Here is a 26,331-nt window from a genome sequence, read left to right as displayed (position 1 = left end):
GACCTTTTCCAGAAGCAGTAATCACCACTCCCCAAGTATCTGCCTCTTTAGGGGGGTGTATGCTACTCCCAAAAATAGTACAGATCAGGTGGCGCAGCTGTAAATACCTAAAGAACTGAGATCTGGGAATCCCAAAATGTTGAACCAAATTTTCAAAGGATCTCAACACTCATATAGGACTCTCATATAGGTCACCAAGTGAATTAACCTCTCTCACAATCCACTCTGACCAGCAGAGAGGGGACTTATTAATACATTATTTGGGGTTTAGCCATATGCTCGAGGCAACATTTAAATAAATATCCGAATTAAACGCTCTGGACACTTTTGTCCATACCGAGTGCAAATGCGAGATAATGGGGTGTAACTTAACTTTTCAGATTAGTTTGATAGAAAGGCTTTTCAATGGCAAAATAGGGCCAAGAACTTCCTGTTCAATACAAAACCAGGGAGGGGCCCTCTCAGGTGGAAGCAACCAATGAGCCAAATGTCTGAGACCGAATGCATAATAATAAAACAAATTCTTGGGTAGGACTATCCCACCTTTGTCAATCGGCCTATGCAACTTACTGAAATGTAATCTGGGACATTCACCATTCCAAATGAAGGACTTCGCTATGCTATTAAATTGCTTGAAATAAGAGAGGGGGACATCTAAAGGGAGAGACTGTAACAGGTTGTTAAATTTTGGAATACAATTCATTTTAATAACATTAACCTTCCCAATCATAGATAAATGTAATGAAACCCACCTGTCCACATCGCTTGAAAACCTTTTTATTAAAGGGTCAAAATTGACTAACTAAATCACACAAATTTGCTGGGAATAAAATACCCATATACTTAATGCCCTGTTTGGGCCACTGGAAGGCACCAGGCTGAAAAGCCGTTACCGTGCAGTACGCTATCAGAGCCAAAGCTTCGGATTTAGAAAAACTGACTCTGTATCCTGAGAACATCGAAAATGAATTAATAATTCTGTTGAGGCAAGGCACAGATCTAGTAGAGTAATAATACGAATAATAAGACGAATAATAAAGTATCATCTGCATAAAGCAAAAGTTTATGCGCCACACCTTCCGCCACCACCCCTGGAAAATCATCCTCCTTTCTTATCGTGGCTGCTAATGGTTCCAGGGCAAGACAGAACAATAATGGTGAAAGAGGGCAACTCTGCTGGGTGCCCCTATCTAGAGTAAAATAATCTGAAATTAATCTTTTTGTTTGTACCGCCGCTACCGTGTGTCTATAAAGTAACTTAATCCATCCAATAAAAGTATTCCCAAACTAAAAAAAACAAAAAAATCCCATTCTACCATATCAAACGCCTTTTCGGCGTCAAGTGAGATGGCAGCGACCGGGGTCTGATCATTCGCCACTGACCACATGATATTGATGAACGCCTAATGTTATCAGAAGAGCTACAGCCCTGAATAAAGCCCACCTGATCTATATGTATAAGAGATGTTATAACTTTACTTAATAGGTTAGCCAAAATATTTGACAATATTTTAACATCTAGCTGGATCAGGGAAATTGGACGGTAACTCTTACACTTGCTTGGATCTTTGTCCATTTTAAGAATCAGACTGATCCAGGCTTGTGTTTCATGTTTGGTGGGAGCTTTCCATTCTTTAATGATTCCGTATAAACTTCAAGCAAAAGTGGAGCCAGTTCTGTGGCGTAAGATCTAAAAAAATGCGGCAAAGCCGTCTGGCCCCGGAGCCTGTAGGCAAGGCCTTAATTACCTCGCCAAGCTCCTCCAAGGTTATCTCAAAATCAAGAGAATTTTTTTGCTCAGTCGTCAGTTTAGGAAGTTCTAATAATACTTTTTACCTTAAACTTTTCTATGATTTAAATGTTTCAAAATCCTAAAACTTTCTGTTTATGTCCAGGTAAAAAAAAAAAAAAAAAAAGAAGAAGAAGAAGAAGAAGAAGAAGAAGAAGAAGAAGAAGAAAACAAACAAAAAACAAAACCCCAGATTTATTATGTGGTCTAAAACTTTTGGACCTCACTTTGCATATAACATTGCAACATTGGATGTCAGCACAAGACAATAGTTCAGAATATGGCAAATGAAGCTGAAACACATTCAGGAACACGCACTCATTCAACATGCATTCAAATAATCAGGCAATTTCAGTGAACAACACTAAATAGGTCTGTTTACAGGGCTAAATCATTTTAAAATCATTTCACAACTCACAGTAAGTCCTGAGGGTCCTGTCAATGATGGTTTACTTGGAAAAACTTCATTTGAACTCTTATGGGAAACAAACCCATTAGTGCCTCTCACATGTAGTTAATGAGGTTAAATCACTATTTGCCTTGTTCATTTTGTCTAAATAAAATATGACTGAGAGTGAGAGAAACAGATGGGATCAGATCACAGTGGCCCACTGATGACCTGTCACACACAGTCTCACAATCATATCCTGAGTTCACTAGTTAGCCAAAGTGTTCTCTCTTAAAACTAGTCATTTTTTTATGTTAAAATACTTATATCCCAGATTAATAAGAAGAGACAACTATAGTTTAAGTCAAGTCATTTTTATTTGTATAGCGCTTTTCACAACACATGATTTCAAAGCAGCTTTACAGAAAATCATGCATTAACAGAAAATGAAACTGTCATATCTATAAAGTCTTAGAGTCATCATTTTATAGTTTGATTAAATATGATTGTAAATTGTGTATAAAAATAAATAATTAAATAATAATTGTATTTAGAACCCCTGTAAGCAAGCGGAAGGTAACTGTGGCAAGGAACACAAAGCTCCATAAGATGTTGGTTAATGGAGAAAAATAACCCTGGGAGAAACCAGGCTCAGTGTGGGGGCCAGTTCCCCTCTGGCGAAACAGCATGAATATAAAGCCAATATTAGTTATATATGTGCAGTGCAAGTTATGGTATAAAATGAGTAAACTAAGTAAGTGTTAAGGGCCAGTGCTTAAACAAAGATTTTGGATGAACTGTAAGATTAATGACTAATGTACTTAAAGATTAACTGCAGAAGTTCAAATTGATGCATTGTCCTTTGTTAGTTGGCTGATGAAGGCTTTTGTTGGCAATTAATTGATAGTCTATGTATTCCATTTTAAGAGTGTAGTACATCATTACACCAAGGTGATGCAGGCAGAGATCAGGGAAGTGCATCGCAGTTCAACCAACAGGTCATTTCGGTGAGGTCTATCCTAAATCCAACATTCAGGCAGTGGCATATGAAGTTGCCATGTCTTATGGTTGGAGTTGGCATCAGTTCATCAGTTTAAGGGTTAGTTCACCATAAAAATGAAAATTCTCTCATCATTTACTCACCCTCATGCCATCCCAGATGTCTATGACTTTCTTTCTTCAGCATAACAAAAAGATTTTTAGAAGAATGTTTTAGCTCTGTTGGTCCATAAAATGCAAGTAGATGGTGATCAACACTTTAAAGCTACAAAAAGCACAGACAATCGTTATAAAAGTAATCTATACGACTCCAATGGTTAAAGTAATGTCTTCTAAAGTGAAGCGATCACTTTGGGTAAGAAACAGATCAATATTTTAGTCCTTTTCACTGTAACTGTTTACTTCCGTTCGCTCTCTGATGTGCGTCCACAAGGGGACTCGGTTGACACTGTCTCTCGCATGATGTAATCACGTTGGCATGTTCACGCGAGAAATGACACGATACAACCGGAAGTGTAGCTTGATTTGATTACAAGAGAATGCTGTTCACAAGCTTCATTGGTTTTATTTTCATTTGAATATGCCAGCCATTGCTAGGCTAATTTCTCCAAAAAGTGTAAACACTGTGGCTCTGTGGTGCAATCTAAACATTGCTCTGTTTGTTATGAGCATCCCAGCCAGCCTGACACAGCAACATTGGCTCAACCATTGGGGTGAGTTTGGCGCACAACTATCTGTTTCTTGGACCTGAAGACAGGGGTTCAGGGGGACCTGTATGAAAACAGTCATCATTCTTGCAGTTTGGTGCCACTAGTGGTACAGAAATTACACACTTCGCCTTTAAGATTTAGAGATTTGTGCATGACAAGATCTGCTTGCATAAGAGCAGGGACAGTGCATGTGTTTGTAGTAGTGTGATAAGAGTGTTTTCAGTTACAAGAGTAAAAGAAACACAGCAGAGAACAATAGCAAAAGCAAATGTCAAATGTCAATGGTGCAATGTTCAAGAGGATAGATTTTCTCATTGTTCCCATGTCCAATTAAGTTAAAGCAAACTCAAGAGTCACACAATAGCTTTGTGGATCAATGTTTTTTATTGTTTGTCCCCTGAGATGTCAAATTGCATGAGTTGTCCTCCGTAGCTTCTCACCACAACAGGAAGAAGATAATGTGCTTTACTGTATGTTCATGGGAAAATACTAAGAGAAAACAAGAACCCAGTGTGCTGCACAGACAATGCATCTGTATACTGTATACTGTATATTTAGACAATTCAATTGTTCTCTAAAATGTGATTCTTTGTGTTATATATAACAATTTACACCTAAATAAAGAATTTAATTAATAAAGTTCTTAGGAAAAGTTTTTTTTATTTTTTATTTTTTACATTTTTTATTTGAACACTTTTAATATGTTCACTAGGGGAAGACCAGAATATAGACATTCTGCTAGATTAAACCTTTCAACAGTCTTAAAAATGAAAATAATAATAAAAAAAAACACAATAATATTTTTTAAAACTGATATAATCTATTCTATACCTTAAAACTGTTTAAAAACTTTTAAAATCATCCTAGGGGACAGAAAAGTTCCCCTTATTAAAAAATCACCCACATACACCTACATACTTGTTCCCTTAAATCACTCAGCAAATAGCTTAATTTAATACAGCGTGACACTGTGTACTGCTGAGAGCAGTCTGCTTCTGTCAGCCTTGCTTTGCTGTGATGACTCATAGAGGACTTTGTCACAGTTTACCCTCAATAGCACTACATGATGAGTAATAAAATATTTTCTCCAACCATGAGGAGGCTGCCCAGCCGCTATTTAAAAGGTTTAATATTTTCCAACCCATGTGTCCGGCAGTTTTTACAGTTGGCGTCAGTGCATGGTGAAGGTCTAAGTGCAGGCACTTTGAAGTGTTTGTGGTATCGTCACATCTGCCAGCAAGATGTGTTTGCATGGGATCTGGGGCTGGGTTTAAGGCGGGGGGATTCAGAGGTTGCCAGTATTTTTTAACGTCATGTGACAATGAACAACATCTCTTTCCTGATGAGAGCGATTCAGTGCGAGACATCGTAAAATATGACAGTTTATGCTAGTACTGCTGAAACAATCTACAGGGTGCTGGACAGAATATCTGTTTTAATTTGGGATTATTAAACTGCAGGCATCAATATGAACAAATAGGTTTAAGAACAGATAATAAGGATTACATTGGCAGAAAGTGACAACATCCATTTTCCTGACATCATTTGGATTCGCAAAATACACCCTAATAAAAATACATTTTTCCAGTCAAATTGTCTGAAATCATGGGCATGGAAAATACAAGTGCTACGGAGAGATGTCAACACAATTTCTCATGCCAATACATGTCCTAATCCTTTTACACATTACAAAGTAAGTAAGAATAACAAAGAAACTAATTATTAGACTGCTTCTAAAACTCCAAGTTCCATTTGGCTTTTTAAAAATAGTAACTGCTCGAGACCAGAGGTAACCATGTTTAAGGTTTGCAAGCACAAGTCAGAGCCATCTCCATATTTCTATTAACCTCAATACCCACAATTATGACTGCAACTGAGCCTGTAACACAGTTAAATGATGGCAAAGCCACAGAGACTGTGGTTTAATCAGGAGTTTATAGAACCAATTTCTGCGGTGCCCATATCTGACACACTGCAAAGCATTTTTGCAGTTCATTAGAATGACTTTGCCAAAAGTGGTTGGCCTTGGGTGTTATTTTCCTCCATAGCTGCAATCCTGTTACCACATGCCAATCCTGATGGCAGCACTGCCGTTTGTTACCATTATTAAAGTCATATTTCTCTGCTTGGTTCATAAATCCTACTTGAAATTTGTAAGAGAGCTGCCTGCTCTCTCATTAGCAGCATTCAGCATTCGTTGGTTCAAACCAACCAGTATGAAATTAATGAAAATGAATCAACATGTTGTGAGTTATAGTGTACACTGTACAAAGTGGTAACCTGCAATTGTTACTTTAAGGAGCTATTTCTACTTTATCTAACCCTTAAAAATGTGTTTTATTGGTGTATCCTTATGTATTTTTGACTTAAATAAAACCAGTAAATTTTGATGTTATCAAACAAAGCACATTTTAGGGAAACCCAACAAATATATATATATATATATATATATATATATATATATATATATATATATATATATATATATTATTATTATTATATATATATATATATATATATATATATATATATATATATATTTATTTTTTTTTTACAGTATAGAGCCTGTAATAGCTTTCAATTGTGTAGTTAGTGATTTAGCAGAATTCTGTGTTCAAAGAGACTTACAGTATGTTAAAAGTGCATCTCATTTGAAGACAGACAAGAAAAAAGTGCATCAGATCTGTTGACAAGGCAAAAAATGCATCAGATTATTGACAAAGCAAAAAGTGCATCAGATATAGTGACAGTGCAAGATGTGTATCTGAAAGGGTAACAGGGCAGGAAGTGCATCTCATCTGGTGACAGTGAAGGAAGTACATCTGAAAGGGTGACAGGGCAGGAAGTTTATCACATCTGGTGACAAGGCAAAAAGTGCATCAGATCTAGTGACAGTACAAGAAGTGTATCTGAAAGGGTAACAGGGCAGGAAGTGCATCTCATCTGGAGAAAGGGGAGGAAGTGCATCTCACCTGGTGACAGTGGAGGAAGTGCATCTGAAAGGGTGAAAGGGGAGGAAGTGCTTCACATCTGGTTACAGGACAGGAAGTGCAGCTCATCTGGTGAAAGGACAGGAAGTGCAATCTCATCTGGTGAAAGGACAGGAAGTGCATCTCATCTGGTGACAGGACAGGAAGTGCATCTCATCTGGTGATAGTGAAGGAAGTGCATCTGAAAGGGTGATAGGGCATGAAGTGCATTTCATTTGCTGACAGTGAAGGAAGTGCATCTGAAAGGGTGAAAGGGGAGGAAGTGCATCACATCTGGTGACAGGACAGGAAATGCATTTCATCTGGTGAAAGGACAGGAAGTGCATCTCATCTGGTGACAGTAAAGGAAGTGTATCTGAAAGGGTGAGAGGGCATGAAGTGCATCTCATCTGGAGACAGGGGTGGAAGTGCATCTCATCTGGTGACAGAGAAGGAAGTGTATCTGAAAGGGTGAAAGGGGAGGAAGTGCATCTCATCTGGTGAAAGGACAGGAAGTGCAATCTCATCTGCTGACAGTGAAGGAAGTGTTAACAAAGCAAAAATGCATCAGATATAGTGACAGTGCAAGAAGTGTACCTGAAAGGGTAACAGGGCAGGAAGTGCAACACATCTGGTGACAGGGTGGGAAGTACATCAGATCTAGTGACAGTACAATAAGTGTATTTGAAAGGGTAACAGGGTAGGAAGTGCACCTCATCTGGTGGCAGGGGAGAAAGTGCATCTCATCTGGTGACAGTGAAGGAAGTGCATCTGAAAGGGTGAAAGGGGAGGAAGTGCTTCACATCTGGTGACAGGACAGGAAGTGCATCTCATCTGGTGACAGTGAAGGAAGTGCATCTGAAAGGGTGAAAGGGGAAGAAGTGCTTCACATCAGGTGACAGGACAGGAAGTGCATCTCATCTGATGAAAGGACAGGAAGTGCAATCTCATCTGCTGACAGTGAAGGAAGTGCATCTGAAAGGATGAAAAGGGAGGAAGTGCATCACATCTGGTGACAGGACAGGAACTGTATCTGAAAGGTGAAAGAGGAGGAAGTGTATCACATCTGGTGACAAGACAAGAAGGGCAACACATCTGGTGACAGGACAGGAAGTGCATTACATCACATGACAGGGCAGGAAGTGCATCTCATCTGGTGACAGAGCAGGAAGTGTATTGCATCTGGTGACAGGACAGGAAGTGTATTACATCACATGGCAGGGCAGGAAGTGCATCTCATCTGGTGACAGAGCAGGAAGTGCGTTACATCTGGTGTCAGGGCATGAAGTGCATTGCATCTGATGACAGGACAGGAAGTGCATCTCATATGATGACAGGGCAGAAAGTGCATCTCATTTTGTAAACTAAATGTGGTAGACCAATACTAATAAGCTGTAAGAATGAGTCTGAATTTTTTTTATCCCATTTTGCTTGTGTATGTTTCTCGTAGGCCTATGAAATGCAGTGCTGACACGGCAAAGATAGGCCCTCTTGAGAAAAACTATGATTAGATTTTGACTAAATCTGAATCTGATCATTTTATTTTCCATAGTTTACTGTAGCAACATTTTCATATAGCCTAACATTCACTGCTGACCGATGAACAGCTCCCTTATAAAGTTACTTAGTGTGGGCCAACATATTAGGCCTGACTCCCTTACTTATCACCCATGTTACAAGGACAGAACAAATGAGTAAAAAAAATGAAATTGGACTCATCATTCCAATTCTGTTCAACCAGTTCACAACATGAGCATGAACAAAAAACTCAGAACATAAACTGACCTTGAATTTTAGTGAATATCTACATCCAACACAAAGACTTTGCAGCAAAACATTTTACAATCAAAATGATACACAGATCTTTAGCCATATTTCCAGCCCTGTAATTTTTTCCTCCAAGAGGTTTTAAGACTGTTCTCCTCCAAAAGAAAAATTAATAATATACTGTTGGCATAAACCCACAAGTTATGATACAAACCAAGCCTTAACCCCCAGTGGGGAAAAATGAGCTCAGCTCTTAAAGATCAAGATGCAGGAAATACTTGCCACTTTGTCTATTCTTTTTAGTCCACTTAGATTTAATGATTCTCTCAGGCTGTCTCGATATTTTCCCCTTTTATTTATTTTTCTCTCATGGTGATCTGCTCTCACAAGCCAAGCAGCAGTACAATCCAGTTTACCACAGAACAGTCTAATTCGAAATGGAAGAGTTACACAACAACAAACAAGCAGCAAAACAGCCCCCCTGCTTTGGAAACCAATACTGAATCATGGAACTGAACTGTTTTGGTGGAAAAAGAATTCGGGCAGGCTCAGAGTGCATGTGAGAGTTACTTTGGCTCATTTTGGTGTGATCTGAAAGGTTAGGGAATTGAAACCAGCAAGAGGCTTGAGTCTTCCAAAGCCTGCAAGGAAAAGAAAATGGTGGTTGTACATGTTTTTCGCAAACACCAAATCCAACAGAGGGAATGTGTTGTGTTACTCACTCCTTTGAATCTTATTGGGTGGGTTTACTGTTAAACTTCATACAACGTCCTTAAATTAGGTGCTAGCTGTACCTAATTAGGTTGCGTTAGTTAATGGGCTTGCACATATAATTTCCCTTCCTTCTTTGACATCTAATTTTGCTGGAAGAGCCTTGCAACAAAGTGAATTAGCAATCTTTTCTTTGGCGTAGACTATGATAAAGCATAACAGCTAACATATACTAAGATTTAAAAAAAAAAAAAAAAGCATAACTGAAGCATGTATACTATCTGTATATAAACAGCTTGAACAAACACACAAACATGCTTTCGGCCTACTTGTGGCAGATCAAGCACATGTTACTTGTCAGGCTGGTAGCTGAGGCTGCGTTAATTAGAAAAACAGACACTAAATCTAAAGGCTAAGACGTACACAACTGTGTTCACTGTGTTTTGCCAGTGTGGTCAGATTTTATCCCCAGACTGTAAAGACCAATCCACTCACAAGGACAAATGTCTGACCTCAGCAACCAAACAACCACATCAGGCCAGGCTAAATAGGGCCACTTGACCATTGATGGGGCAGCCGTGGTTTGTGGCTCACATTTTAAGGTGACTGTGACCATAACTGTATTCTCTTCAGTAGTGCCAGTCTGACCACACGGAGGAGAAACCAGATCAAATTTTGAACATTAATGTCACTGCCACTACTCTCTCCTCCAATCAATTAACCCTCTAGCTACATTTTAACCCTCATACGCATACCCCGGGTCTTTAGTGACCCAGGATCTCATTCCACCCCCTGTACCTTATCCTTTTTTTTGAGTTGCGACTAGACCTCTTTAGTATTCCTAATCTTTCTCTTATAAATAGTAAAACACACACACACACACACACACACACACACACGCACACACACACACACACACACACACACACACACACTCATGTTGGTGCGGCTATCCTTATGATGACTTTCCATAGACATAATGATTTTTATACTGTACGAACTATAGATTCTATCCCCTAACCCTAACCCTACCCCTAAACCTAACCCTCACAAAAAACTTTCTGCATTTTTACATTTTCAATAAAACATTGTTTAGTATGTTTTTTAAGCAATTTGAATCATGGGGACACTAGAAATGTCCTCATAAACCACATTTATAGCATAATACTCTTGTAATTACCAGTTAAAGTCCTCATAAACCACCCAAATCCGCCCCCTTCTAACCTGCAAAATAAGATATATTTTTATAATTGCTTAAGTACCAAAAGTCTATTGGGTCATTAGAGACCTTAAGTCTGTACAACAATGGTGAATTATCTGTATCCCATAGCTATTTGTTACTCAAGGTGACGCTGTTGTTTCAGTGATTTTCTTGATTTACATTTGACATTACTATTTGAAGAAACAACATGGAAGTGAACTATAGCAAGTACAACACATGACTTTTGTCATGGGTGTACTACTGAAATTATTAACTTGTGCATCTGTTTACACTCAATACGTGCCTGAGAGAATACTTACAGGTGTGTGTAGCTTATGTGTATCTTATGTGTTATGTGTAGCTCAATATGTGTTTGACAGCCAGTTGCGTCTCAGTAAATTTCAGTGTGAAAGTAATTAATCCTGTTCTAGATTTGTCCTGGTTTGTTGCATTGTCTCTTGATATATGAAAATAAAACATCAAAATATATTTTCTTCAATTATTTTGTCATTGTCTTGAAAATATTTTGAAAAACAGTCATGATTGTTGAAAGTGGTCCTCTTGTTTTATTCATTAATATATTTTTGTCACATGACAACAGAATGGCTACCTGCATATTGGTAACACCACCTGACTTTAATTTTGTGGACAAGAGCTTTTCAAATATTTATACAATTTTAAAACAAATTGTTTCACTGATTAAAAAAAGGAAAAAAGTAAAAAATAATAATAAAATATTCCAACCTACTTATGTCAACATTTGTTTTTTCAGTAATTACATCTTTTAATGATGTTTTTTTACTTTACATCCCATAAAAATATCAAAATGACTTTAAACTCAGATATTACAATTTTCATTAGTTGAGGTGTATTTAAGTCATTTTGTGTGTGTGTGTGTGTGTGTGTGTGTGTGTAAATTGCCTTTTTTTATGTATTTTTGAATAACGAATAGATCCAGACCAACAAATTTGCCTATGACTAAACATATATTAACTCTGAAATTACAAACTCTGATATGCTAAGATGTACATCTTAAATCCAGCCAGTGTCTTCATGTTGGCATAATTTGTCATGGCTTGGACAGTTTGGGGATCAAACTGATATCATCAGCACTACATGATGGGGGGAGTGCATAACTGAATAGACTATTGAATATCCGCATGGCCTATAAAAAGTAAGTGTAACTGAGCTCTGGCCTTTGAGCTGACATGTAGAATGAGGTTAAGAGCCTGAACCAGACAACAGGCTGTAAACATTAATGGTTGTAATTCTGTCACTCAGTGGTAGGGGCAACCTCCACATTATCATCACAGTCCTTCAAGATGATTTACAGGGGAACATTTTGAGATCAAAATCTCATTTTTCTTTCCCTTCAAAACTCAAAGAGCCATTTTTTTTGTATCAGGCTTGTATTCATTAGACTTTATGGCCAAAGTCTAGTTATGAAAAGCGTAAATTCTTATTAAATTTGATTAAATTAGACTACAAAGGCATTAATGGACATTTAATCTGATCAAATGTAATGAATATATTTATATATATTATTATTATTATTATTATTAATCAACCTAAATATTGATTCAGCTGACCACTGCCAGTTCTAAGCCCAACATCTTTTGTCTATAATTACCTGTGTCAGTGCAACACTCCCAGTTGTCTGTCAATGTTATGTTTGACTCTCTATACCTGGAGCTTGGTCCAATTCAGCCGTAATATGACCAAATCTATTAATGTTATTTCTGTTAATATGTACCATTACCTGCCAGACTGCTTGTGAGGGAAATGAGAAATATTAGGCTTGATAGCAGAAACTGTCAGGAACGCTAACTATTTCTGAATAGGTGAATAGACATTTGGCCACTATTTACACAGATTTATGAGAGAAATATGACTGCAGCCTAAGGGTGTTTTGAACACTGACGTATTTCCAAAATCCCGTGAGTGAAAGGAATTTACTTGGTCGAGAACCAGCATAGATCACTCAAAAGCATAACACAGCCGAACCTCAAACGCATTGCGTGCAGTGAGTGTTTTCAGATTTTTTTTTCTTGACAAATCATCTATTCATGAGAAAAAGGACCTGCTTGAATTTTACACTGCAAAACTCAAGACATCTTTGTGAGGCGTGCACACTGAATATTTGAGGTGACTTGCTGATGCTCTTTATGCAGACACGATTTGACAGGCTTGGACAGAGGCCAATGCTGATACAAAAGAGTAGTTTGTCAAAACTGGGGGTAATTTCCTTCCTCTCTACAAAGACACCATCTGAGATCCATTTACTAAACAGTGTGGGTTTTCATGGGTTATGGAATACAATGAAGTTTTGAACTTGTTGGCATTATTTTAGGCTTTAATTACATTTAATTTCTTTAAATATGTGAAGATAAGATGCACTCTAAATGACACCAAAAATATTTAGCGGAACAGTGCAGAAGTGTAAGACATATCTGTCAAAAATGTATCAACAAATGCAAGGGAAGATCTTCTAGTGGTATCAGTTATTTTATATTTTACATTTACATTTAGTCATTTTGCAGATACTTTTATCCAAAGCGAAATACAAATAAGGAAGATTTCAAATAATTTGACATACCTAAATCAGTCTGCAATATCGCAATGCCAAGTTCCAATAAAAGCTATAATAGTACGGAATTTATTTTTACAGAATTCATGAATTGTACAGATTTTTTTTTTTTCCCAATTTGCCCCATAAATAATAGGGAAATTAGACTCCCATATCCTTTCGAAGCATTTTGACATGATGACTTACTGTATGCCTTTAAGAAAAGTTCATTCGTGTGGTTAATTTCTTTTGTGATTTACTTTTGTACTTAAAGAACATGTCATTGATATAGTATTCTTTTCATTAATGAGAATGACAAACATGTCTGTACTGTACAAAAAGAAATACAATGGCAATAACATATATTACACTTAATCCTGTCACTTACAAACAGAGACAAAAGCATTTGTTTCTTATAAAAAAATAAATATATTGTTTTACATTGTGATACTAAAAGTACAAAATACTAAATACACTGAAAAGGTCAGTACAGTTATATTTGTCTGCATTTAAGTGTTCCATTTCAATGACAATGGACATAAAAAATTTGTTTTTAAATCACAGCAGAAATATATTCACTCCCTTTTAAATGATCTTAGTCTTACATATACAGTATATGATGCTATGAATAAAACAATACAAATTTGCAACATGCTGTACAAATAAAACAGCCTGATAGTTTAAAAAAGCTACTAGAGTAAATAAAATGTAATTTCTCTTTTTTTCCTTCGTTCGTTAAAAAAAAAAAAAAAAAAGATTATCCTACATTAAGAATTAGTCACCACCCTTTAACATATTAGCTGGTAAATGGAATAAAACATATTGTCTCACTTTATATTAGGTGTCTTTAACTACTATGTACTAACATTAAAATACATTCAATACAATGTGTTTACTGTGTAATTACATGTTGTTCTGCAAAATTCTCACAAGAAGCACATTTGCTGCTACTGAGGTTGAGGTACAGGTAGGTTTAGGAGTAGGGATGGGGTTGAGGTTGAGATTAGGTGTTAGAGTTAGGTTTTAGGGTAAGGGTTAGGTTAAGGGTTAGAGCTAAGGTTAACAGTGTAAATACAGATGTAATTAAATGCAGGTACTTTAAATGTAAGTACAATGCAACAAGTATGTACATAATAAGTACATTGTATCAAATTCTTAAGTACATAGTAGTTAAAGATACTTAATATAAAGTGGAACCAAACATACTATGCATTTATAATATACTGTATAATGTAAACTATAATGTCCCACAAAGGCAAAACGCAGTAACTACACCAAACAATAACAATTTTTACAGTATGTCATTTAAGTGTGAATTAGTTCCAGCAATTTTCACACTTTGAGCATAGATGAGCCCTCTAAAAGACTGAAGTTTAGTCATAACTTATTGACAAAATGTGTAGTTACTGTATTTTCCCTTTGCATAACAGTATAGAAAAGTGCATGTACAAAGCACTGTGAACAAAGTATCTCCTTCCAAAAACTTATAAACACCCTCTATTTCTGAACAACCACTTTCGTTTAAGCAGTCTGAGGTTCAGTGCATGGCAATCATCCATACAGGCACAACAACCTCAGGAAAGCCTTCCTGTTTCTCCACGTCCAGTATGGTGAGACCTGCTTTCTGAATAATGCTCTTCATGATGTCCAGGTGGCGGATGATGCTGCTGTCAATGGGATCCAGCTTGCAGCCCTGCCGCGCCATGTTATCCTTGATGATGATCACACCATTGGGCCTCAGGCTCTGCTTTGCACGAGTTAAAAACTCCATCAGGTCTTTATCAGTAAGGTGACCTGAAGAAATACAAATTATTCGTGAATTATGTAATACTGGACAAAGAGAGTGTTTTTAATTCTTTGCTGTTCATAGTCCACAGGTTACTTGCATTTAGTAGTTAGAAGTTTAAAGTCAACATGAAATGGTGTCCGCCCATTTTATTTCCATAATATGACGTATTGCCGTAGTGAAACACGGTATTCAATGAGGAAAAAATGTAGGAAGGTACTTGATTTTATCCATTGGCAATAGACTGAATTGTAAAAAGTGGTCTCTGTCACCACTAGAAATCCATGTATTTCCTTTAAGCTTATACAACAGTTACATGGATAGATCTGTTAACGGTGTCAGATTCACAGATAGGCTGCAGTTATGGAGATGAAACCAAATACTGCCACAAAAGAACATGACCAGCAAACAGCTGCTCTCATTTCAGCAAACGGGGATAGATAGCATGGGCTTACCAAAATAAGCAAAAGTAGGCAGGCAGAAAATACTGTCATATTAAAGGACTAATTTAAGTTACATGTAACATGACAACATATAAATGGGTTGTTGACCTCACCTAAAATATATGCATTTTATTTTATTTTCATATCAACTTACTATCTTAATGTTGATTTAAAAAAACAAAGATCAGTTAGCATTAAATACTAGCCAAATAATACATGCGTTACTCACAGGCAATCCACTGCATCCATATGACATCATATCTTTCTGGAGGTGGGATAAATTCCTGCAAATTGTAAAGGTAGTAGGCCTCCACCCGGTCCGCGTAATCTCCAAGGTAACACTCATGAGCATGGAGGATAAACTCTTCCATCATGTCAAGCATCTCCATGGATTCAAAAACAGGAAACAGAACTCCTTTTGACACTCTCCCAATTCCACAGCCACAGTCTAATGCACGCTTGGTGCCGGCCTTCCCTGGACCCTAGAAAGACCATATAGAGGAACCCTTAATAAAAGATTTAAATGCAGTTTAAGTTAATCAAATCAGACTTATTATAATTTAATAGGGAGTTTGAAACCAACATACAAAGCCACTGCTAAGGAAAATCACAGAGTTGTGTAATAGCACCTTTGACTCAAAACCTTATAGTTACTTACATAAAGTCCTTGTGACAACTTTCCTGTGAGACAACTAGCCCTGATCTCCCCTATTGCATTTATTCTCTATAATGCAACTGTTAGATACGGTCCTCGAATCTGTTTGGACGAGAGGTTTTCCAAGAGTGCCGATAGCTCACAACATCAGCACTGGGACGCTTTACTGTTTGTATCGCTCCGCTTGTGTTCATGGCATTCTAAACGAAAGTATAAAACCAGGACAGATGTCGAAAGCAGCTAGATTTGTCTTTTCATGTATCCCCGTGACATTCAAATTTTAGCCAGAAGGTGGCGACAAAGACTATTTTTTTGTGTTATGAGCCAGTTGAGTTGACCTTTGTTGAGTCAGCGATGTCAGTCACCAGTGGGTTTCTCAGAAGTCATTGGCATTGTCTCACTTCATGATTGCTTGGATTACTACTACACTACAGATGGGAAATAGAGTTAAACTAACAGCTTCAGCATTAAGGATTATCACAGCTGAGAAACAACAGACAGAGTAATCACGCATAGCCTACTCAGGGCGCTTACCTGATAGCGGAGTATCTGTGTTGGGAGGAGACGTAAACATTTAACATGATGGATCTGTATTCAACATCTGGGTATGTATGTGTGGCTGCCCTCAGCCTCCTCAACCTCTCTCTATATTTAAGTACTCAGGTTTTAAACAAATAATGCTAGGCATCTAGCCTTAAGGCATCTACTGTATTCTTTGACTACAAACTCTTCAGACATGTTTATTAAGTTCTGTTCTCTGGTTTGTGTGCAGCTGTATTGTACTTTGTTGTTACTATCGCTGTGGCAGGCCTTTTTTAGATAAACAAAACAAGTTTTCACTTGAACGCCCCATCTCGTGAGCGGGTGCAGTGTAACTGCTGCTCTCGCACAGGACAGCAATGGTCGGTCAAGAGTTTCACTAAATAATACATTAGATTTCGGTTTGTTTCTCACCAAACCTTATTGTATGTCTTCAGAACAAGGCATGAGTCGCATACAATAATTTATTATACTTCTGATGAATAATTTTGCATCCTTTATGAAACTTCAAGAGGCGGTCACCATAAACTCTATAACTGTCATTGTATGACATCTGAGCACAATTTTTTTTTTACAATTGTGTTAGGAAATGGAAAGGAAGTCATATGGGGTTATAAAAAAACAGGGGTGAGTAAACAATGACTGAATTTTCATTTATGTGTGAACTATCCCTTTAAACAGCTTTATAACTGCTTGGGATTTGCGACAGTGCAGGTAATCGCACATGCTCAATCACGCTCTCTTTCTCTCAAACACACACACACACACACACACACATCCTTGTTTCTCCAATAACTTGTTAGAAACAGCCAAAGCCATCCTTACTAGTTCTAAAGTGACATTTTTGAACAAAGGTTTCGGCGCATCTTTTGAACAAGCAGCGGCAGATCCTGACCCGTGGCGAAAGAAAGTATTTCCATGCACAAGTGTGTTTTTTTTTTTTCTTAGTCTTTCCTCGTTTTTTAATTAACTTGTTTGTTAAACTGTTGTATAAAAGCAATATCACATGAGCAAGAGTGATGTATGTCCCTATATCAGCACAGCGGTGATTACCTGCAGCCGTATCACAGCCATACTGATATAGGGACAAACAGCACTCTTGCTTGTGTGATATTTCTTTATTATGAGCAAGAAATTAACAAACAGGCAAACAGTAAACACATTGTCTTTGATCTGCATTTCACACATCCTGAGAGGTTCAGAGAACTTCACCAGAACAGCTGAACACTATTAATGACTTGTGTGAATTTGAATGTGTTAATTAACCATGTGTTCACAAAGAGTACACAAAGAAATTATACAGGCATGCCTAGCGCATGATCATTCTGATCTATGTACAATAAGTATTGATATAAATAAAACTATCTAAATGTTGGCACACAGAAAAGGGAACGAGCACTTAAAAAAAGGATTATGTATGACTCTGAATATGAATAAAATCTACTATTAGACCAGCTGATATAATTATTGCTTTTCACAGATCCAAGAATCCTTGTCTAAATCGGTCACCCAAAGGAAGTCCAAACTTCTAAATTAAGCTCTGCATATGTGAGCACGTGAATAATGTATCAATTACTGTTCATTAGAATAATATTACATGCATTAACTAGTATGTACACTGAAGAATGAGCATTCAGTAAGAATGAGAAAGGTAAAAATTCATACAACAAACTTCTTTAGGAATTGTCTTGAGCCATCAAGGTCAATCTCAGATATCTCCACGAAATCTCCCATCATGCCCTCCTCTGAGGCTGGGACGTCCTTGTAGAAGTTTTGTGCCCTGTAGTAAAACTGCTTCTCCCCTTTAATGTACTCACAAGTCACGGCATAGAGTTTCACTGTAGGGCAAGAAATGTATAGACAAAGTCACTTCTTCTATTCCCGCTTAATATGCAGCAGAGACAACTAGAAGTAAGCCATTTGTATGTTGATTTCCCAGAAAGTTTAAACTCTGTGGCACTAACAAAACATTGATCTGTTTGAATGAGCATCCCAAGTAGACATCGCAATTTCCAATGGTGTGCGTTTTGGGCAGTACTATCTGTTTGCAACTCAACATGCAGTATTCTCTTACTGTACTGTCAATGTCACATCATTAAGTTCAGCTGAAACATCTCCACCGTTTAAGTTGCCACCTCGAATGGAGTGTTGCTTAGACGACAGGCTCCTTGTTGCATTTAAAAGGGGAGGGAAGAAGGTAATGGAATTTTCAGGCCATTTGTCAATATCAGCAGATGATTAGCAGGGGGACCTTTCTGAAGTGCTTGGTAAGAGGACTGACAAGGAGGGTGAATTGTGATACTGAAATTGTGTGCAGGGTTTGTTATGTGAACCTCAAGTTACGCTGTCCAAAGACAGACAAAAATAGTAACACTCAGCAGGACTTAACTTTGAGAAAGGAGTGATTCCTTGAGACTGCTTTTTATTTTTTGAATGTCCTCTCTCTAGCTTAACACTCACTTATCAGTTTTGCCTTATTGGCAATATTAAAACAACAGGCTAGCAAGTTTAAAACAGCCAGTAATACACATTTTTCTATCTAGTTCTCCCAAAACACTACTTTGAGTTCATTTTAAAAGTGCTAATGATTGTCTTCCTTGTTGGTCTTACTTGAAGCCAATCCCATGTGTGATGTGTCTGATTTATAAATTTTTTTATATGGTGGGGGTGCCTCCATGTAGGATTTTGCTTAGGGCCCCCATATGCTCAGAAACGGTCCTGGTTGTGTTGTGTATGTGTACTATGAGTTCATTTTAATAGCACACCAAACTTATCAGTAACAAAAAAACTGATGTTAAAAAAATACAAAATATAAGCTCACATTGAAACAAAACAAAACTCCTTCTGAACTCTTCTGGATTAGGTTCCAAACCATTCATTTTATTTAATTAAGAGTATAAAATCATACTCCAAATTAAATCAAATTATTTGGTTGCTCAAAGGAGAACATTGTGGGGTACAACAGGGCTAAAGGCACACCTAAAGGAAAATGTGCTTTTTTTTTCTGGTCACAAAGTGTATCAAGATTGAAAAATAACTGTCTTTTTATTGAATATTGATGAAGCAACATAATTTGTGTGAAAATAAAAAATAACAGAAGTTTTTTTTTTTTTTTTAGTACACTTGGGCCCCCACATTTGGGGTAAAAGGCCCTCACAAGGGGATATAGTGATTTTGTGTAGATATAGGGGAAATAGTTATATAGTTATTTTTTAGGTAACAAATTAAGATAATGCTGCCTATTCAAAATAACCACTTCACAAAGGGTGCACCATTCATTTCAATCACATTTGGCAGTTCATAGCATCTCAAGTATTCTATTTAAAGGAATAGTTCACCCAAAAATGAAAATTTGCTGATAATTTACTCACCCTTAGACCATCCAAGAGGTATATGACTTTCTTTCTTCATCAGAACAGGATTTAAGATTTTTAGGAAAGTATACAGGTTTTTAGCTTCATCCAATACAAGTGAATGGACACCAATTTTTGACGGTCCAAAAAGCATATTTAGGCAGCAAAGTAATCCACATGACTCCAGTCAATTAAATAATGTCTTCTTAAGTTAATCGATACGTTTGTGTGAAAAACAAATTGCTAATTAAAACGTTTTTAACTTTAAATTGGTGCTACTGCCAGCTCTCTGCCAGTTTTTCCACACAAACATATCGATTCACTTCAGAAGACATTACTTGATGGGCAGGAGTCGTGTGGATTACTTTGATGCTGACTAAGTGTGCTTTTTGGACCATCAAAAATTGGTGTCCATTCACTTGCATTGGATGAAGCTAAAAACCTGGGATACTTTCCTAAAAATCTTAAATCCTGTTCTGATGAAGAAAGAAGGACATATACTTCTTGGATGGCCTGAGGGTGAGTAAATCATCAGGTAAAGGATAAAGGTTACAGCCCCTAGCATCAGGCACTAATGCGCCTCTTGAGGCCAGGGGAGTGTGGTATATACACTGCACAGCTACCTACCAGCTGGCTACCATTACACTCACCCCCTTAACCTCACTCTCATCCGGGTCACTGCACCACTGTAACCGGTCCTGCTCCACCCGCTCTGAGCGGGATTCGAACTGGGGACTCTGGCATGGGTGGTGGGCGTGCTAACGAGGAGGCTAAAGGCTACAGCCCCTAGTGTCATTCACTAGTGCGCCTCTTGAGGCCAGGGGAGTGAGGTTTACACACTGCACGGCTATCTACCAGCTGGCTACTATTGCATAAGCAATAAGGCATGAGAGGCCATGTTTTATCGTGAATATAGTCACGGATGAAGGGCGTTGTAACCCCTTCAGCTGTAATTATATTCACAATATGGCACGGCCTCAAGTGCTTTACTGCTTTTATAAAACGGTCACAATAGAGTAAAAATATTAAGGACACAAATGGTCATTAAAATTGTATATTTTGTAAGTAAAATCACTAAATGCCATCCTTCCACTAGAAAATGTAGTCCCTGGCAGTAAACAGTAAACAGAATGTTGCCAGGCAACAATAATAACTGTCAGCTATGGGTGCTGTGGATGATACAAATAAAAGTTCTGTGAAGAGGTCAGAACTGTGCTTTATTATGATTGAAGCATGACTTTTGACCACTCAGCATCCAGGACCGGAACTATCCATTTTTAAAAACAAATAAATCTCAATTGTGATTAAATCCGTCACTGTGAGCCCAACTTGAACATTCTTCATATCAAATTTATTCTCCCCAATGAACAAAAAAAGTGTGTTTAATAGGGGCCTTTAGCCCCTGCAACAAGGGGTCTTTTTACCCCAAATATCCTTTCATTTATTGGACAGTTATTTAAAAACTTTTAAATGAATCAACTTGAACAAAACTAAAAATGACAAATAAATAATAATGATAATTTCAAGGATTCTCGTTAGCTACATAAATGTAAAAATATATTAAATATTACATCAAATTACCTCAAAATCAACCTTTAGACATTGAATGCAATAATTTTGCAGTGTATAGTGATAAACAGGTGTTTTGTGAAATGTTGTGGTGTTATTGTTGCTGTAAGTATTTAAGCCTTTAGCCCCATTGTACCCTATAGTTTGCTCAGTTTTTCAATGTTTTTCAGTTACCTTGAAATCAGATACTGTATTATTGCTGATAATACACCAAAAGAAAAAAGTCAAGGCTGCTATTTTATTTATGTCTATTACCTATTCAGTGGATCGTTAAGTATTCAGCATGCATACACACTGTTATGCAATTATACTAAAAATAGTGCCATGAGTCTGTATTGAATAGTGGAATGTTCAGTATGTATGCTGTACAGTGAATATTGGTTCTCTGTTCACAACTGCATTTGCATACCTATTGGATCTTGAATTTAAACATAGTTCTTCACCTGTACTTGCTGCATACTCAGATAATTGTCAAAAAACGTGCAAATGTAGCTTTGAAGTAGATTTGACAGGAAAGGATATGCCTAAAGCATCAATATAAAACAGTGTAATATTCATTGTACAGTGAATTGGGACTTACAGAATCCAATAGATTTAAAAATCTGTTTTACAGGATCACAATAAAATCTGTGAAAAAAAAATCAGGGCCCAGTTACAACAAACCCCTAAAACGGTCATTTATACAACTTTACAGCTCAAAATAATACACAAGTTTTAACAAAATAATTAATTTAAGTGCTTTTATAATATTATAAGCATAAAATGTTTTCCTTTAAACCCTCCAATAATTTGCCACCATTCACTTCCATTGTAAGTTTCTCACTGTAACCTCCATTTGTGTTTTTTTTTTTTTTTTTTTTTTTTTAAGAAAAAAGGAGAGTCCAAATATGTTTTTGACATTATGCCTCAAATGCTGTCGATTGAGCTTAACATCTATTGAACCTGGAATATTCCTTTAAGTTAAGACAACTCTGAATAACAATTGTAAAGTACATATTACTTAGGGCTTTCTTAACTAAAAGGGATAGTTCACCCCCCAAAACATTTGTCATCATTTTGCAACTGCAGCAGCTGGCTGCAGGGCACTTCAGAGAGTCACTATTGCATATAAGCACATGGCTTCACTTCACTATGACACCCACACCCACTCCTTACCCAGATGAATCTGCTCGAGGAGATACAGGTAGCTAGCGAAGAACTCCTTCCTCAGGGTGTTGTGCAAGTGGAAAGACATACTGTGCTTGCACATCTCATCGTCTGTCTTTGCCCAGCGGTCTCTAAAGGCTTGGTGCGTCCCACTAAACTCCATAATGGATGTGGATTCAGACATTCTAAAACGTATTCTGCAAAGTAGTTTTGAAGAAACTGAAACAAGAGCGTGACTGTGACAGTGTTTAGCTTAAGGTGTTTCTGTAATAAATGCTGCTATCTGTTTGGAGATCACTGGCAGAGGAGCTGTAACTGACCAGCTGAATGTTTCTTTCTCGGGTGCATGCTTAAAACTACCACAGCTTATTAGATCGCCTGCTTTAGGCCTTGGGTGAAGGAATGAGAAAGGGATGGGTAAGATTGCCACAGAAGAGGGGTGGTGCCTTCTCTGTTCCAGAAGAAGCTCCAAGTGCCAAGTCATCCAGAATGGCATATCAGTCTTCGATCTGTGCATACCAGCACATTGAGGGTCATGTATTCATCCAAATTTAGTGACAGTCAGCTTATGAAGTGGCTATTCTTAGCACAGCCTTCTCAAGTTTATACACACGGTGTTGTTGGTTGGAAGAGATCAAAGACATATAACCTAAACATGCTGTTGCTACTTACTATTTGGATGTATTGCATTGTAACCATATGTTACACCACATTTAAAGTATTAAATGCTTATCACTGTTTTGGGGTTGTGCAATCATGCACTGCAGATTCTGCTGTCTCATGAAAAGACTTAGAGAGAGAGAGAGAGAGAGAGAGAGAGAGAGAGAGATTGTGGATGTTAAGATATCAAGCCTCTCATTTTTTGTCATCTCAACTCATGGATCATGTGTTAGTCATATGAGTGCAGTTTCAAAATTTGATAAATTACTAAATGATCATCAGCATGTTAATGGATGGCATATGTGATATCCAGCGAACCAAATCCCAAACTTGTGTGTAGATTTGAAATGTGTACTCAATGCAACCAGATGAGGCTAAGTTGGCAAATAATTCATATTAAGAAGAGCTAAAAATAATATTATGAATGCTGAAAGCAATAGTTTGTACAAGCAAATCTGATTTAAAGGTTAATTCATCTTTATAGTTCGGTTCACAACATGATCCAAGCAAACCTGGCCCCAACCAAATCATTCTGAATAAATTAGCTGCTAAAATTATAAATAAAGAGAACATCTGTGTGTAGAGACACTTTGTTAGCATTTAAATATTAAAATGATGTTGAATTAGGTAAAAGCTACATATGTTATGATGGCTAGCTATCTACATGTTGGCCTTACGTGATTAGCAATGACCATGCTAATTTTAGCAAGATGTGTAGAGCACTGGAAGTACATTGACGTTTTGGGTTTGTAGCTTAAGACTTCGTTTATTAGCCAATTTGCAAGGCTGAAACTATGGAGCAATATCCAATAATCACCACGACCAGTGTGGTAAAATAAATCCACTTCACTTCTTCAAGTCCCTCAACAATAACAGGTAAGGTTGCCACCTGTCCAGGATTTTCAATGATTGTCCTGGTTTTTGGCCAAATGTCCCGGAATTTCAATATTTTCCCAACACGGTCACAAATATGAACCCTTGTTTATAAGCACAAAATATATGGAGGAGAATCAAACAGATTCTCATATGAATCATAAGAAATCTGATTAATTTGAGTGAACTGGTTTGTTCGGATGAATGAGATTTTTCACTTTTGTATGAACAATTCTTTAAACTTTAGTCTACTTACTATAATGCTTTAATGTTCTGGAAAACATGTCCAAAAAAGGAATATCCTTTCTTTTGCTGTAAGGTCTCTTAGGTTCATAATCCCCAACACTCAAAAAAAAAAAAAAAAAAAAAAAAAAGAACAAGAAAAAAAAACTTATTTTAAAGATTTACACATTTCTATTTCATAACAAATTTCCATCAAATTTTGTTTTTATGATCCTTGACAAAATGTAATTATTAAAATGTAAAATATCTGAGATTTTTTACTTAATTTTGTTAAAGATTATTCAATTTAATTTGATGGAAATTTGTCATGAAATTGAAAATCATAAATCTTTAAATGCATACTGTAAATCTTGAAAATATTTTTTGGAGGGAATGTTTATGTACAATTATTTGATTTCCTTTGGTTTCAATGTACAAATGTTTTTTTTGTTGTTTTTTTTTTTGTTTCTTTTTTAACTTAATTTAGCTTAATTTATACTTACATATTTATAAATTTCATTGAATTACAGTATATGTTCAATGTGAACCATAAACTCAAGAAAACTGCTTAGGGACAGAATAAGTAAATTATATGTTAAACCTGTACACACACACACACACATACACACACACACACACACACACGCACAAAAAAATTACACTAAACATTTTTTTACACATTTAGGTTTAATAAAAATTACATCAAATTGAATTGAGTGAACTTTAACAAAATAAAGATAAAACATATTTTCAGTTTTATTTAATTTTGTTAAAAATGTTGTAATGAAATTGATGTTGTTTGATTGAATTGTATGCTATATGCGTTAATTTCCATATCAAACATGGAGTAAATGATCATAAATAATATGTTTTATTTCTTGTATGATGGCCAGCAATTTTCGGTCAGGTGTTCAGAAATTTTACAGAGCCAAGGTGGCAACCCTATGTGTCAAGTAAAAGAGATCATATTAAATGGTAAATTGTATGACAGTGAAAGCGGCAAGCCTTGAGTTAGTAATAATTAGTAAGATTAGATAGGGTTTTTTTTAACGCATGTATGAAGGAAAAAATACATCCCATAAAAATGAAGTAACCAACCCTTGGCGTAGATACACCAACTACATACCTCCAGAAATACAGGTGGCGCTATATCAGCTTCTGTGCTCTGGCTTTTTCACGTTTTGAATTCACACGCCCATAGCAACACAAACATCAGCATCCTGTCAAAGATGAGCCAGTCTCCAGACATTAGACAGACATCAAGACATCTGACATAAATAACCCGCATAGGTTATTGAGTATAATAAACGGACAGCAATGCAAGCAGACGACGCCAGATATTTAAAACGGTGAGTGTTTGTGTGATATGCTCGCAAGCTCTCTATGGTTGGGAATCGAGCTTGAGTTTACAAGACGATAAAACACCATCTAAAGCTGTAAATGTTTTCTGCAAATGCAAGCGCTCCATATTTATACCTGCTAAAAATAGTTTTTTTTTTTTTTTTTTTTTTGTGTCTTCAATTTAGATTTACGTCTTTGATATAAATCTAATTTAATATGATTAATGAATGAACCATGTGTATGACGCCATTTTCATTTTACCCCAAGTTACTTCAGTACTTTATTGTTAGTATAGTAAGCTTTATTTATACAGCATCTTTCATAGGTAGCTCAAAGTGCCTTACAAACAATTTGAATGAATGCATGCATGAATAAATTATTTGTCAATGTCTTGTGTTTAGGAAATATAAGAGTGGCACTTTAGATGTCCACCCAACGGAAAAAGCACTGGTTGTCCAGTATGAGGTGGAAGCCACTATTCTGGGGGAGATGGGAGACCCAATGCTGGGTGAACGCAAGGAATGTCAAAAAATGTAAGATAATCCAAATATAGCCTTTGTTCTGGGGTGTTTCATCATGTATATTTGTGTATAAATGGATAGATACACTACAGTGTGACAGTCAGCAATTTTACTGTGTTTAA

General features: G+C 36.8%; 2 protein-coding genes across 7 annotated transcripts in view; one reads left to right on the top strand and one right to left on the bottom strand.

Moving 5' to 3' along the window:
• Positions 1-13,084: 13,084 nt before the first annotated feature.
• LOC127410053 (N-terminal Xaa-Pro-Lys N-methyltransferase 2-like) lies at positions 13,085-22,927 on the bottom strand. Its single transcript, XM_051645068.1, has 4 exons — positions 22,602-22,927; positions 18,190-18,362; positions 15,559-15,811; positions 13,085-14,894 (listed from the first exon to the last, which is right to left on the bottom strand). The coding sequence occupies exons 1-4, from the start codon at positions 22,774-22,776 to the stop codon at positions 14,638-14,640; spliced, it is 858 nt and encodes a 285-aa protein (XP_051501028.1). The 5' UTR covers positions 22,777-22,927; the 3' UTR covers positions 13,085-14,637.
• Positions 22,928-25,551: 2,624 nt separating this feature from the next.
• Positions 25,552-26,331, top strand: part of LOC127410067 (kinesin-associated protein 3-like) — a 42,019-nt gene continuing 41,239 nt past the window's right edge. For all 6 annotated transcript variants that reach the window (XR_007892074.1, XM_051645100.1, XM_051645099.1 and 3 more), the window contains exons 1-2: positions 25,552-25,696; positions 26,090-26,221. Coding sequence is in view for 5 of the 6 variants with exons in the window: in XM_051645100.1 (XP_051501060.1) it covers positions 25,665-25,696; positions 26,090-26,221 (164 nt within the window). In the remaining variant the exon portion in view is untranslated. The remainder of the gene's footprint in view (positions 25,697-26,089; positions 26,222-26,331) is intronic.

Source organism: Myxocyprinus asiaticus, chromosome 19, assembly GCF_019703515.2.
Source record: "Myxocyprinus asiaticus isolate MX2 ecotype Aquarium Trade chromosome 19, UBuf_Myxa_2, whole genome shotgun sequence".
In the NCBI taxonomy this organism is placed as follows: Eukaryota; Metazoa; Chordata; class Actinopteri; order Cypriniformes; family Catostomidae; genus Myxocyprinus; species Myxocyprinus asiaticus.
Note: the sequence above shows the minus strand (reverse complement) of the source record. Positions and strands in the feature narration are given on the sequence as shown.